The 14,851-nt window shown below is 42.9% G+C and overlaps 1 protein-coding gene across 1 annotated transcript in view; it reads left to right on the forward strand.

Annotated features, from left to right (window-relative positions):
- Nucleotides 1–3,868: 3,868 nt before the first annotated feature.
- nt5e (5'-nucleotidase, ecto (CD73)) overlaps nucleotides 3,869–14,851 on the forward strand; it is a 34,309-nt gene continuing 23,326 nt past the window's right edge. The window contains exons 1-3 of the mRNA XM_088626708.1: nucleotides 3,869–4,519; nucleotides 6,389–6,611; nucleotides 7,302–7,490. Of these exons, the coding sequence (XP_088482834.1) occupies nucleotides 4,169–4,519; nucleotides 6,389–6,611; nucleotides 7,302–7,490 (763 nt within the window). The 5' untranslated portion in view covers nucleotides 3,869–4,168. The remainder of the gene's footprint in view (nucleotides 4,520–6,388; nucleotides 6,612–7,301; nucleotides 7,491–14,851) is intronic.

Here is a 14,851-nt window from a genome sequence, read left to right on the forward strand (position 1 = left end):
GCCATTATGACACCCACTGCCAGGGACCCATGTACAGTCCTGGGGACCTTTTTTGGGTGTACAGCCCCCGGCGGTGGAAAGGGCTCACCCCAAAACTGTCTCCAACAGTGGGAGGGCCCCTGTGAGGTGTTGGACTCAGTGGGTGAAGTGTGCTACCAGGTCTGGTTGGAGACCCAGGGGGTCATGTGGTGATGCTCCACAGGGACAGACATGATCCCTATCATCCCAGGAGAGAGCTGGCTCCACCCGTGGTCTGCGAAGACAGTGGCAGGCCAGGGCAGCCAGGCAGGGGAGAGAAGAACATGGTACCGCCCATCCTCAGGAGGAGCAAGCGCACTTGTCGACGCCCTCAGACGCTCTTGGACTGCAACTATATCCTCGAGGGGCTGTTCAGAGTCACCGGGACGCCTGACTGTTGGGGGAGGCAGTGTAGCACCCTCACCAAGGCAGTGATGGGGCACCAAGCAGACAAGTCGTGGGGCTGGTGATGTCAGCTCCAGGAAAGCATGCTGGGATGGATGGGAACTTGTCTGGGATAGTGGAGAACTAGCAGGGAAATTTCTAACTCAAAGAACTCGGGGAGGGAAAGGACACTGGTTTGTGTACATGGTATGTGAGTGTACACTTGGGACTGTCCCATGTTTCCCCATCCAGGTCTGTGAACTCAGGTTCCCACCCTGACCTGCGTGGCTTCTGTCACTCATTTTTGCTGCTGGCAAGGGAGGGCAACTCGAATAAAAAGGGCCTGTGAGGGGGTGCTGGAATAGACTATAGGCCCTGTACAAAAAGTGCAAATCCCTGTTCACTGAGCTCCTGCTCTGCAGTTTCAGAGCCAGGACAGGGAAATGGCATGGCCAAAAGCAAGGGCTAGGGCTTGGAGGGACTCTTTCATTGTGCAAGTTTGGGCTGATCATCCACTTGCTCTGATTGATTGACAGAGAACAATCACCCAATTTAAGAAACTTTTTAATTGTTTAGAGTGTAATATATTACTAGAACATATACTTATTGTGAGATGTTTTCTGTGAAATAGTTTATTTTGATAGAAAAAAAAATATTTTTTCTTGTGCAAATCCAGCCCAAGCCTCCACTTGCTCTGATAATTAAAGGACAATCACCTGATTGAGAAGGTTTTTCATTGGTTATTATTTATTATTATTCCTAACACTTATATAGCGCTTTTCTGGACACTCCACTCAAAGCGCTTTACAGGTAATGGGGTCTCCACCACCACCAGTGTGCAGCCCCACCTGGATGATGTGACAGCAGCCATAGTGCACCAGTACACTCACCACACACCAGCTCTCAGTGGGGAGGAGAACAGAGTCATGAAGCCAATTCAAGATGGGGATTATTAGGAGGCCATGATTGGTAAGGGCCAATGGGAAATCTGGCCAGGATGCCGGGGTTACACCCCTACTCTTTTCGAGAGACGCCCTTGGATTTTTAATGACCACAGAGAGTCAGGACCTCGGTTTTACGTCTCATCCAAAGGATGGTGTGTTTTTTACAGTATGGTGTCCCCATCACTATACTGGGGCATTAGGACCCACACAGACCGCAGGGTGAGTGTCCCCTGTTGGCCCCACTAACACCTCTTCCAGCAGCAGCCTTAGTTTTTCCCAGGAGGCCTCACATCCAGGTACTGACCAGGCTCACACCTGCTGAGCTTCAGTGGATTTCCAGTTGTGAGCTGCAGGGTGATACAGCTGCTGGCTGGTTAGTTTAATGTTTTATTAGAGTGTGTACTGATTGTGAGATGTTTTTTTTGTGAAATAAACATTATTTTGGAAAAAAGCCTTGAATAATGAATTTACACTGTTGTATATAATAAAAGACTCCATTCTCTTCCATTCCCACTCTTCTGTGTGTTTATTGTCTGTGCTACTGTCTCAGGATGTGGGCCGTTGAAGCAGTAACAGGCTGTGATTAATTGGGTTGTGTCGATGGCCAGGATGGTATCAATGGTTTTCTAACGCAGACAGTGGGTTGGGGAACAATTAGTAACATTTTTTTACACCCAGGTTGCCAGACAGGAAGTAATTAGGTGCGTATTTAGTTAATTAGTAATTCGTAATCACGGAGATGTGAGGGGTTGCTGAGCCAGTTTGAAGCAGACCAGGGGCGGAAGGTGGGAACAGTAAAGCAAGGGAAGATAAGTGCCCATCACACCTAAGGACTCCCAGTTCTCAGACATCCCAAGCTCCCTCCTGGTAACGTCCTGGGCACACTCACCACTGACAGAGACAATGGGAAAGCCCCTCGGGGGGGTGGCTTCCAGAAGGGATCAAAAGATCTGAGCCCGAACAGAGGGAGCGCTCTCTCCTCCTGAGCCCCACGACAGGAGACAGGCGAGACTGCGAGGGGAGATTGGCCCAGGACCTGCAGACTAAGGGAGTCATTGGCAGAGGAACGGAGGCACTGCGCAGAGATGTTTGATACTTGGAGGAAAGGAGCAAAGCAACTGGCCAGGTGAGTTAATCTGAATCAAGGGGAACATAGTGCAGCTTCAAGGAGGACTCCTGATATAGCCCAAATGGAGACTGGGGAAATTGGACTCTTTCTGTGCGTAGTTGTCCTTCTCTGTAACACCAAGACTTTCTAACGCCCTCTCCTCATCACCTAAAAGGACAGATGACCCTCAGGAATTTAATATAACCCTTGGAAGCCCCTTTCATTGCTGCAAATGCTGTTTTCTTTATGTTGTGGGGTGATAGCAAATGTTGATGTACTTAGAAAATAAACAGGGCACTTGTATGATACTTGCTTGTTGCTGGTCTGTGTGCGCATTTGGGATTCTGGGATGAACAGAAGCTATCGTTAAGTAGAGGGGGGCCTAGCACCCTGTTTGTATTGTTGCTGGGCTGTGTGTGTGGAGCGGTGGCTCTGTGGCTAAGGATCTACGTCTGTGGCTGTAGGTTACTGGTTTAAATCCTGCAGCTGGCAGAGGAGTCCTACTCTGTTGGGCCCCTGAGCAAGGCCCTTAACCCCAACTGCTCCAGGGGTGCTGCACAATGTCTGACCCTGTGCTCTGACCCCAAGCTTCTCTCCCTGTTTGTCTCATGGAGAGCAAGCTGGGGTATGTGAAAAGATCATTCCTAATGTGAAAAATTGTAAAGGGTTAATAAAGTGATGTTATTATTGCTAGGTGGCGTAGTCGTATAGGAGGCAGGTAATAATTCTTGTTTGAGGGGTCACCTCACTGTGACACTATGTCTCTCATATTTGCATGAAAAGGCTGCACTTGTCAACATTAAAAATCATCTGCCCATTCCTGAATTTCTTCTAAATCTTTTCGAATTAATCTTACTTCTTCTTGCTTCTGTAACTTTAGATGTGACAGAAGTAAGACTTGGACTATAATTGCTACATTCAGTTCTGTCTTCCTGTTTTTGGATGGGTGCTACTTTAGCAATTTTCCAGTCAATGGGTACAACCTTTCTTGAGTGATTTTTGGTAGAAAACTGTGAGGAAAAAAATATTCTGTCATAAATTTCATAAAGTACTTTCTCAGGATAAAATTGAAATGAGAAAAATCAAAGATTACGCATCTTTTTGGTCCTACTCGTTATCAAAGTTCTACAAGTCCTAAATAATTAAAAGCTTTATTATCTAAACATATTTCGAGGACGCTATGATATACTGAATATTAACTCACGTCCGTCAAACCCTCTTGAACACTACTTTAGAACTATGTGTGGGAGAAGGAATTCTCTACCGGCGTTGTTTACATATACCTAAGCAATTACAATGATTTATAATGTTTGCCCCAGATGTAATGTGGGGGAGTTACACGGTCCGACAGGGGAGTCCTGACACATGACGCATTAACTTTAAAAACACTAGGAAGTCGCGTGCGCTGTGCAGACGCCTGCATTTATAGTGCACGTGTTCCGAGTGATGCACACGAGTGTTTTATCACTTGACCACATTTCTATGTCCCTGTGGTATTTAAAAGCAACGACCTTCGTACTGCTTTTACAGGCTCGACACAGCTATTGCGACTTGTCATTCACAGCGCTTAAGAGAAAGCACCCGGTAAACCCGCGCGTCCCGCGGCCCCTTTTTCTCTGCCGACGCCTACTTTTTGCGCAGCCGGTTTGGTTTTTAAAGTCGACGACTCATAGAGCGTCCATTCTGCGCGAAATGCCCGATTACTAGCACTGGGATGGGAAAGTCGGCAGGACAGCGGCGGTTTGCCCCTTTAGTTTGCGTTTTCCTGGCCGCAGCCGGCTGCCTGCGCGCCGTGGCTGGGTTCGAGCTCACCCTGCTTCACACCAACGACGTGCACGCCAGGGTGGAGGAGACGAGCGTGGACTCGGGGGCTTGTACCGGCGACCGGCGAAAGTGCTACGCTGGGGTGGCCCGGCGCTTTACCAAAATCGCCGAGATCAGGAAAACGGGGCAGAACGTGCTGCTGCTGGATGCAGGCGACCAGTATCAGGGCACCGTGTGGTTCAACTTCTACAAAGGAGCAGAAGCGGCTCATTTTATGAACTTGCTGAAATACGATGCGATGGTGAGAAAGTTAAGCCTTCCACATTTCATAACGCTTTTTTTGTGAGAAAAATAAAATACTGAGTATATTATGACTATTTTAATGCGTAACGATATCACAAAGCTGTTTGCATCATCACCAGTTTTCAGCATTTATAGTATCAGTAGTCAAATTAGTTGAATCATAGAAAGTAAAAATGACGACCAGGAAGGCAGTGTAGTGAATACTAGTCTCTCTGAGACTGATAGTGGAATGAATAAAATTTAATTGTACTGCATTTTAAATCAGACTTTTCCATGCGTCTTACTGGGTTTTAGGGCATTTTAATGTGCTGTATGTGATTTTTCTGCTGTGAACGATTTTACAGACCTGAATACTAAGAACAGAAGCTGATCAAAATTAATATACTGTTTTATTTTGATGTATTTAAAGGACACAAATGTGGACTTGTACAAAACTAAGTTAGCGGATTGCAGCTAAAGAAAGAGCCCGAGAAAGAGAGAAACATCTAAACACAAACTCTTATAAAGTCAATATACCTTTAGCGACGAGACGCTTCGGTCTGTTTTCTGCTCTTAAATCAGTCTTAAAACTGAAAAAATAACAAGATGTTAGAACACAGCTACGCTGCCGAAAGCTAATTATGGAAAATGTATGGTTTTGCGAAATCTACCTCTAAACACAACAAAAGAAGATGTCTAGACAACAGCAGAAGATTATCATTAAAAAAAAAACAGCTGAGCTTTGAACTGCTGTAGATGATCACGATAGGACATTTTATTAGGACTCCTGTACCGGTGCTGAAGATGATTCTGAGTGACGCGCTGCTCAAGTGAAATAGAACTGTGGTTGCCGAATGAAAAATATTGTTACATGTAAAAGGTAAAAAGGTATTGCAGTAAAATAACTATCTTTTAGGCAGTTATTTTTGTTTATGTTTATTCCCTTGTTGCTTTACAGGCTTCCATAAGTAAGTGTGAATATACCCTGTATTGTAATATCTAATTTGTGCATAGAAAAAAACCCATAATGAGAGTCGCGCTGTGGTCTCTGTGAGACACAGACACTGTGCGGGAGCTGCAGGGGTCCGGCTCGCGCTCCGTCACACACTGTGGACGGTGAGCGCGTGCCCTTACACGAGATGCTGGGACGCCTGGGAATTTCTGAGCCGATCAGAACTCGGGGATTTGCGGGATCGGAACTGGTTAGAAATGGTTACATCTGCAAGTCGACCGCTCTGTGTTTACATCTGAGCCTTCTCCAGTGTGAGTTTCCACTGGTGCCTGTGCTGCTTTTGGGGTGAGAGGTCTGGCTCCCATAGGTGGGAAACATGAGTCAGGTCATGTGCTGGAGGAGATTACTACTCTATTCCAGTGTATACAGTATAAAGAGCGTGGGTAGATTTATACAAATGCGTTTACAGATGGGAACAATGAGAAAGACCCTCTGGGAAATCATGGAAAGGACAGTGCTGTTTGAGTTTTAACTGGAGAGCTGACTTTCCCAGAACCTGCTCCAAGATTTTTTCAGTTTACAAGTTTTCTCTTATATTGGTAAATTAACTTTTGGCAGCAGTTTTGGGAGCAAATTTCCGTGCTTTCTTTTTAATGTCCTGTGATAAAAATGCCGTGGCCTGGAGTATAATCCATTTCCAAAACTGTACAACTGGGGATTGGGCATTTAAGCACCTGTAATCTATATGAATTAAGTGCAAATGAGGGTGAAGTTTGATGCATTGATTTAAGAATTCATTAACTTTGTTTAAAATTGCACATTTCAAATAATCTGTTATTTTCAACCTGTAGATCCTATATTAAGAAAGCCGAGGTATGAGATTATTGTTATGAAGTTTTTATTGTTGTTGTTCTTGCTCTTCCAATTAACTGTTAGGCTTTGGGAAACCATGAATTTGACAATGGACCAGAAGGATTAATCGACCCTTTTCTGAAGAATGTGACCTGCAAAGTATTGAGTGCTAATATTCAGCCAGATGCAACGTTAGCTTCAAAAATAAGTGGATATTACTTGCCCTATGTGATACTTAATGTTGAGTCTGAAAAAGTGGCAATTGTGGGATATACCTCAAAGGAAACACCAGCATTGTCGCAACCAGGTGAACATGAATTCATTCATTTCTTTTGTAGCTGTTGTGAGCCCATTAGACAGAATGACAGAATGTTTACCTAAACACAGTCCTTTGTGGGTTGTTCCATCCAGTTTTGTTTACACCAGCAGAACAGATCATTGCCATTGTGCCTTCCAGTACAGTGCTTACTACATGTGATGTTGCTGTTACTGCAATTAGTGCATTTTATTTTCTAAAAATGAAGAATGGGGGGTGAACAGGGTATCAGTCTGCCATGTAGTGAAGGGGTACAGCAAACATAGGACTAATACATTAGCCATGAGATATGTGACGTACTGTTGCATACGTTACACTAAATTTTGTAACCCCATTTGGTATTGAGTCGTTAGGGAAAAGGCAAACTTCAGAAAAAGAAATACTTAAAGTTTGCATTAAGTCTGAAAAGTCCTGCATATAAAAAAAGTGTTGCATGTGGGAGTTTTAAGGTATGTATTGAAGTTATTTGTTAATGTTCAATTGAGAAACTTCTAAAGTTGGCCCTTGGTGGCTTTGTTACAAAAACCAATGTGGAACATTAAATAGAACAGTGAGAGGAATCCCTTTTTACAAAAAGATATGAAAAAAAGATATTATTTTAATTGCTATCTGCTTCTTCAGAGATGACAAAGATAACTGTTCAGGAAAAGTGAAGTTTTATATTTGTGTCTGTTCCCGAAGGTCCCCATTTAGTTTTTGAAGATGAAATTCAAGCCCTGCAAGTACAGGTGGACAAGTTAACAACACTGGGAATTAATAAAATCATCGCTCTGGGGCATTCTGGATTTGAGACGGACAAAATGATCGCCAAGAAAGTGAAGGGGATCGACGTGGTTGTTGGGGGACACACAAACACATTCCTGTACACAGGTATGGTCCGCATTCCACTTTTCGTTTCGGTTTTCTTGGTTGGCATTTTCTAGTTCTTTTACAGAAACCAAAAGGTTCAGGTTCAAATAAACGTCGATATTTCTCCTGATGCAAAAACAAAGACCAGTAACACAGTAAGTGATGAATTAGAGACCAGTTCTTACATGCAGACAGGCTCACTGAGTTTAACAGTACTGTGAAATGACTCATCTAGGTAAGGCCTTTAACCAGGGCAACAGACCTGATGCACACACATTCTAGGTTGAAATCCAAGTTTAACTACTCTGTCACTGTGGTTAAGCAGCTATAGCTAATTCTGCAAATGTCATGAGAATGACAGATTTAAGATTACCTCTTATAATTTCTGATGTAATTACTGACTACTGAGACTAATTACTGACTGATAATTACTGATGAAAGAGAGCATTCCCAAGGATAGAATAGAAAGTACATATGCTCACATTGACAGCAGTCAATGCAAGATCTCACCCGAACATGTCGGATCCCAGAATCATGTGGTCAATACAGGGAAGGGAGTTTTTCAATCTGCTGATGTAACAAATGTAGTTGGACTAATGTGTCCCAGTCTTCCCTCTGGTCCAGGATTTCTACAAACAATGTATAGTAGCATTAGGTGCCACTTCTTCAAAAATGTGCCATTCTTCAAAGATGCCATTCTTCAGATGAGACATTTAAGTTGTGACCCTGAGTATGTTCAGTGGCTCTGTTTGTACCAGTGTCTTAAGCTCGGAGCCCTGGGTAAACTCCAGTCTGAGCTAGCACAATCTGTCCTATCTACATTTTTCCCTTTAATTCAACTGGCGAAGTAATTTCTCTCTTCTCTACCTGATGTGAAATGTAGTTGTCAGGGAACCGATAGGTAGAATAGGAGGATCCTTATGCGTAACCATGAATCCTGCAGAATGTGGAGCAGCACAGGGACAATAATCTGAAACACATAATCCAGGGGCTTGGTCGATCGGAGAAGCAATGAGTCCAGTAACCAGGGAGATCCAAGAAAGACAATCCGAAAAAGAGAGTGGTCGAAAAAGGCAGGAGTAAAGATTAGGAACCAGGAGATCAGTCAAAAGGGTTGAAACGCACACAAGAGAATACTACGGGAGGCTTCTCAATAGTGAGCATGGGCTGGTGCGTGAGGGAACTTTAAATACCGAAGGGAGAGGGATGTGGTTGGACAATTGGTCCAGGAGTGAGAATCTGTGGAATCTGGTGCCTGTGGGAATGTGATGTTGGGAATGAGATGGTGAAACAGTGGGTTTGGGAATGTAACGGCATTGGCGAGAGAGAGTGTGGGGCTTGACAGCAGTGTGGCTGATGGCACATCATGGCATCTGTACCTCACCCAGGTGCACTTCACTTCACTTTGCACTTCAGGCATGGTGTGTGTTAACTACATTAGAACTAGAATGTAGTTTTAATACACTCTTTGGATACTGTGAAAACAGTATTGTGGGTTTCAATTCAAAATGGATAATAAATATATGTATATCATTTCCCAGGTGTTGCTCATCCATGCCATTAAACACAGGTTTGGTATTACCATTACATTTCTGAGATAAACTGACCAATGATTTAATGCACTGCCCTGCCATCCTGGTATCACCCATGGCACTGGTATTCTCTATTTTATTCTTGTACTGATCTCCCCTTTCATCTTTTTCTGTTCTACTGTCCTGAGCTCTGTGTCCCCTTGAGAAAGAAACAAGTTTCTTTTTCTAGGAGTACTCGATTGAGGCTCCTGGTTACTCCAAGTATATTGGGAAATATCCCAGTTACCAATACCACTTTTGGTAGGAATTATTGAGTCCACTCACCAAGAAATATACTGCGACACTGCAGTATCCTTCGATGTGTCCTTAAACACATCCCATTGTGTGCAGCATATCGGATTGTATATCAGTCTGAATGTGTGACAGTATTAGCTTTGAAGTAAAGACTTGGAATTGCCTTTATATATAAAGCTTGTACAGAACTATAGCTAATCACGTATTTATAGAGGAGAACTATTGTAAAATGTCTTGAAAAATAGCATATGAATGGCAAGTTAAACAGCTGGGATAAGAGTGTACTGGGATGACTGAGAGTTGATCTAAGATTGTTTCAATGTTTGCGGTACCACCAATATCTTTTGTTCTTAAAGAATGTCATCTTAAAATGGGACAATTTTTTCAATTATGCGTTTTGAGAAGACACTAATTTTGAAACTGACAGGCTGTTAGGAAATAGTGGTGAGGACCCCGTGCAGAAAACCAGGGCCATCTCCAAAGGCGTAATTGAAAGAACAATCCGAGGTCCAAAAGCCGAAGATAAACTAGCCGGCGCAAAAGTACAAAAACCAAAGGCGCAGCCGTAAGCTGTGAGGAAGCCGAGAGTCGAAACCAGAACAAGAACTAAAGTAGCAAAACCGAAACCAGGAGACGTAGATGGAGAAGGAAACCGAAAACCAAGTAGTTAGTATTAACGAGAATCGGAGTAGCTCTAGCCAGGAAAAACCCTAATACTGAAAACAGCGGAGAGTGTGAAGCAGCATTAAATAGGCTGGCGTAAATGGGCTAACACAGGCATATGATTCACTGGAAATGTTGAGGATTTTGTGGTTGAAGACGTGCCTTCTAAATGCTGTGTTTAATTTTATAATCTTAAAGCTGTTGTAAGATAGTCACCACTGGAAATTTAGAGATTTAGTTTTTGCAGTACCATTTTTTTTTCAAAAGCAAACATCTGTTAACTTCTAACAACAATTGGCACTACTTATTGTCTCTAACTGTTCAGTTTTATTTTATTTAGTATTGTAACGCAACGGGGTTCAGGTGGGCGCCCTTGCCTGCTGCCTACACAGGTCGGCCCCGCACCGTGGGGGACGCGAACCCGGGCCTCTGGCGTCATTCAACAGGGACCCAGCTTGGTGAGCTAAAGAGAGATCCCCGGCGCTGGAGGGCCGACCTGATGTGGCAGCAGGTGAGGGTGCCCACCTGAACCCCGTTGCGTTACATTGGTGTCAGAGCGGGGTGGGATAGCCCTTCGGCGGGGACGGCGAGTTAAGCGGGGGAGAGCGTAACGCTTACGGGGGACAGGCACTGTGTAAGAGCCGGCTTACCAGAGCAGGTGAGGTCACCGCCCTTCCCTGTGACAGCAGGACCACAGCCGCTGGGCTGGGGGGAGATCTCCCTTTAGCTCAACAAGCTGAGTCCCTGTTGAGTGACACCAGCGGCTTGGGTTCGCGTCCCTGACGGTGTGGGGCTGACTGTAAGTGGCAACGCCAAGGGCGCCTGCCTGAACCCTGTAGCGTTACAGTATGTTTCAGGACTATTGTTTTTTTTTTTTAGAAAAGTGTTTTTCTGTCGCACTATGATGGTATACCCAGATATTTCATTTGCCAAGAGGTACATTTTACAGAAGAAATTTTCTCTGATGTTACAACCATTTGGTTCAATATTAGTCTCTGACGCAAACTTTGCCATTTTTTATTGCAAATATACTGACTTGCACCTTGAACCTTTTGTCTAGCATTTCTTTGAATTGATTCTTATGAGTGACAGTAGAAGTGCATTTAAAACCTATAGCAGTAGATGCGTATTTATCCAAAGGGCTGGAGGAGACTTGAACAAGCTCCCAACCAAGTTTTTGAAGCCGATATCCTGGCTTTGTTTAAGAAAGAGCTGGATGTGATCCTGGGGTAAGTGAACTACAAACTACTAACCAGGGTAGAGTTATCTTTGTTGAACTCTTCTGTTCTTATGACAGTAAGAGTTCTCCCAATCAGTGTTTGCAACAGCAGAAGAAAGGAGAAGAGAAATAAATAAAAACTGATAGAGGGCAGAGTAGGTTTGCAACCTACCAAGCAGGGAATCTGCCAGCCAGCTGTTTGGTTCGTCAGGAATGCGAGCTAGAGACATTTACAACAGGACAGAATGTCTGCCAATAATAATAATAATAATAATAAATACCGTATCAAAATCCTCGAGAGGCAAAGTCAACGTAGTGGATTCAGAATGAGCAGTGAAAAATGAACCAAAGAGAGCAAGTGAAAACTATGTGGAACTAGGACTGGGCGATATGGCTTAAAATTTTTATCACGGTATAATTTTAATTTTGAACGGTAACGATATATATCACGATATAGATTTTTTCTCATAATTTCAATAGAACATGCTTTAAAAGGAGTACAAGACTTGGATAGTAAGTTTGTATTGGGTAGAGTTAACTAGTAGGTTATTATTAACTGTTGGTTAGCTACCGTGTTGTTCCTTTAGTATTTTTGATATTTCACATTGAACTAAAGTAGAAGTCAAACATTTAAATAACATTTTTTTTTTTGCAGAACTGAAACAATGCAATTAACTTATGAACATGAATTAAATAAGTAAATATGTAATACTTCAAATAAAATTCTTTCAAACTTAAATATGTAATGCTTCTTAAAACAAAATAAAATAAGTTTTAAAAATATTCAAGTATTAAAGTAATAACTCCTCAACTATTCAAACAGCTGCTTAATGTAAAAATTTGCAGTTTGGCTTACAGCCATCTCTCTCAGTGGTTTGGGATGGGCACCATGTCCTTACACAGTGTTGTGGAGTTATATCAAAGAAGAGCTAGGAGAGGTGATCTCATTCACTCAGTAAGGTCTTTATTCATATTGCAATCACCTGTCTGTGCAGAGAAGTGAAGGTTGATTCCAAAGCAAGCAGGGAGAGCCCTTATTTTATATGTTTTTTAAGCTGATGCAACACTTCAAGGACAGGCGAAGCAGTCATTTTCCATTCCTTATAGGTTTTTGCTTTACGCAAAGAAGAGCAGTTATACAAATAGTTTCTCATACTCCCTTTTTCAAGCAGCAGAGATAAACATTATTAAAACGTCCCATGCCCTTGACGAGCTGGGTGCTATCACACTTTGTTCTGAGAATCCAGCTGCTTCTGCAACACAGCTCTGCCCGTAAACAACATTTTTAGGATAAAGCACTTTTTCTCAGTAACTTTCCATCACAACAGGTACACCGTTATGGCGTGTGTAATGTCCTTCCACCGCTGGCTTTTCTTGTCATAAGGACAACGACTAGGTAATGACTCAGGCAGCAATGTCTGCATTGTGGCTTTTCTTTTCACACCGACACTAGATCTTGATTCGGGGCGTATTCTCATACTTTCCTCATACTCGCGTACATGTTTCATCTCTAAGCCCTTAGGTGCGGTGGCTCTCTGGCTAAGGATCCGTGCTTCCACCAGGAAGGTTGCCAGTTTGTATCCCACAGCCGGCAGAGGAACCAAGCTCAAGTTTATTGTTATTATACTCATATACAGGTATATGGTATAACAAAATGCTATTTAGCTAGCTCTCAGACATAAGTAGTACAAAGAAAAAACAACAACAACAACAACAACAACACAATTGTATAACAAAAGAAAGACAGAGACAACAGGCAATGTGCAAAAACAACAACAGGCAATGTGCAAAACAGCAAAAAGGTAACAGGTTATGTGCAAAAACATGCATCAACAGAATGAAATGAAGGGATAGAAATTATGGAGAGTGAGCTTTTGACATGTATGGTATGCATGTTTTTACCTCCGACTACCAGACTCAGAGACAGTTTTTACCCCCGCACTATCAAACTATTAAACTCCCAGCCTCTCTCACTCTCACCTCATGTCTCACCTACGATCTGAACCTCACAGTGCCTTCTTTCTTACCAAAAACCCAAACACACATTGAAACTGGGCATGTCCGGTTTGCAGTTTCCTGAAATCAACGATCAGCTCCTTGGTTTTGCTGGCGTTGAGGGTGAGGTTGTTGTCATCACACCACATTGTAAGGAGATTGACCTCCTCCCTGTAGGCCCTCTCATCATTGTCTGTTGGGCCCCTGAGCAAGGCCCTTAACCCCAGCTGCTTCAGGAGCACCATATAAATGGCTGACCCTGCTCTCTGACCCCAAGCTTCTCTCCCTGTCTGTGTGTCTTGGGGTATGTGAAAAAGACTAAATTCCTAATGCAAGAAATTGTACATGGCCAACAAAGTGATCTTAGAAGAGGTTGCTTGTATTAATGCCTCTGGCTAAAATCGTCGCCCGAGCTCGTTAGCAGATAACCGTTTTCTCCTCGTGGTACGACTTTTTAATTTCAAACCATTTCCCAACAACCGATGAAGCACCCTCCTTTTCAACAATTTAGTCGCTTGTTCCCGTCTCGCTAACGGTGCCTCTCTCCATTTCTCCGCGTATGTGTGTTTGCAGACGGCCGCACCGAACACGTGCGTTTGTTTTCACGCAAAATGGAAGAGGACGCCCGCCTGTTTTTATTGGCCGCAATTACCTCAGATAACCCGGACGTCTGAACCACTGAAGATCAATGATTCTGAACCTATCAGATTTCCAAATATCAGCAAGATGAACATTTTCAGAATTATATAATTGGAGTTAAAAAAACGGCAGAATTTGAAACTGTGACGGGTCAATAGTAAAGATTTCCCAACCCCGTTTTGCGACGATGCTGGCGGCGCAATCTGTAAACATCAAAATCTGATTCATATCGTGGCACAGTTTACCATCTATACTGGTTATACCGCCCACCCCTATGTGGAACTGCATATAAAATTGAAAAAGGAGGCTCTTCCTTACCCAGAGATTTGTGAGAGTATGAAGCTAGTTACCAAACCATGTTGTTGAAGCCGATACCCCAGCTTCATTCGAGAGACATCTGAACAAGATCCTCGACTCAAATAAATACTAACCAGTGCACGAGCTGCATAGACTGAATGGCTTCCTCCTGTTAATAACTGTTCTTGTGTTCTTATATTAAAACTGTTACTAGTTTTTAATGTGTTTAGTAGTTTATGAATAGTTTATTTATAACTATATTAGTTCATAAGTGTGTTCTTATGTCAAAACTGTTACTGGCTGTTACTAGTATAGCATTTTTCAACTAGGCAGGCAAATCACACAGTTCTTTAACACTGTCTATAGCATAGTGGGTGTTTCTGTGAGGAATGAAAAATGCTTTGTGTATCTGAAGAGTAGAGAATAAAGACCATTCTTATCAGGTTATTATGTTCTACCTTCAGAGTGTGGTAAAGCAAAAATGTCAGAGGATGTTAGTAATACTAAGGGAAAGGGGAGATTGATGTAGTGGTGTAGTCTGCTGTATTTTTTTAGGTTTTGCTTAACAGTTGATATTGATCGCTAACAAAATGCTAGAAGACCAGGAGAAACGTAATAAGCAGGATTACCTGCAACATGTGAAAGGCTTCCAAGTGTTTTAACTTGACTTGAGACACATCTGCTAGGGAGGAGTGTTGTTTCTTGCGTGTTTTTGATGTCAAGCAGACTTAAAGAAACAATTA

The sequence above is a fragment of the Lepisosteus platostomus genome, chromosome 3 (assembly GCF_059453375.1).
Source record: "Lepisosteus platostomus isolate fLepPlt1 chromosome 3, fLepPlt1.hap1, whole genome shotgun sequence".
Lineage (NCBI taxonomy): Eukaryota > Metazoa > Chordata > Actinopteri > Semionotiformes > Lepisosteidae > Lepisosteus > Lepisosteus platostomus.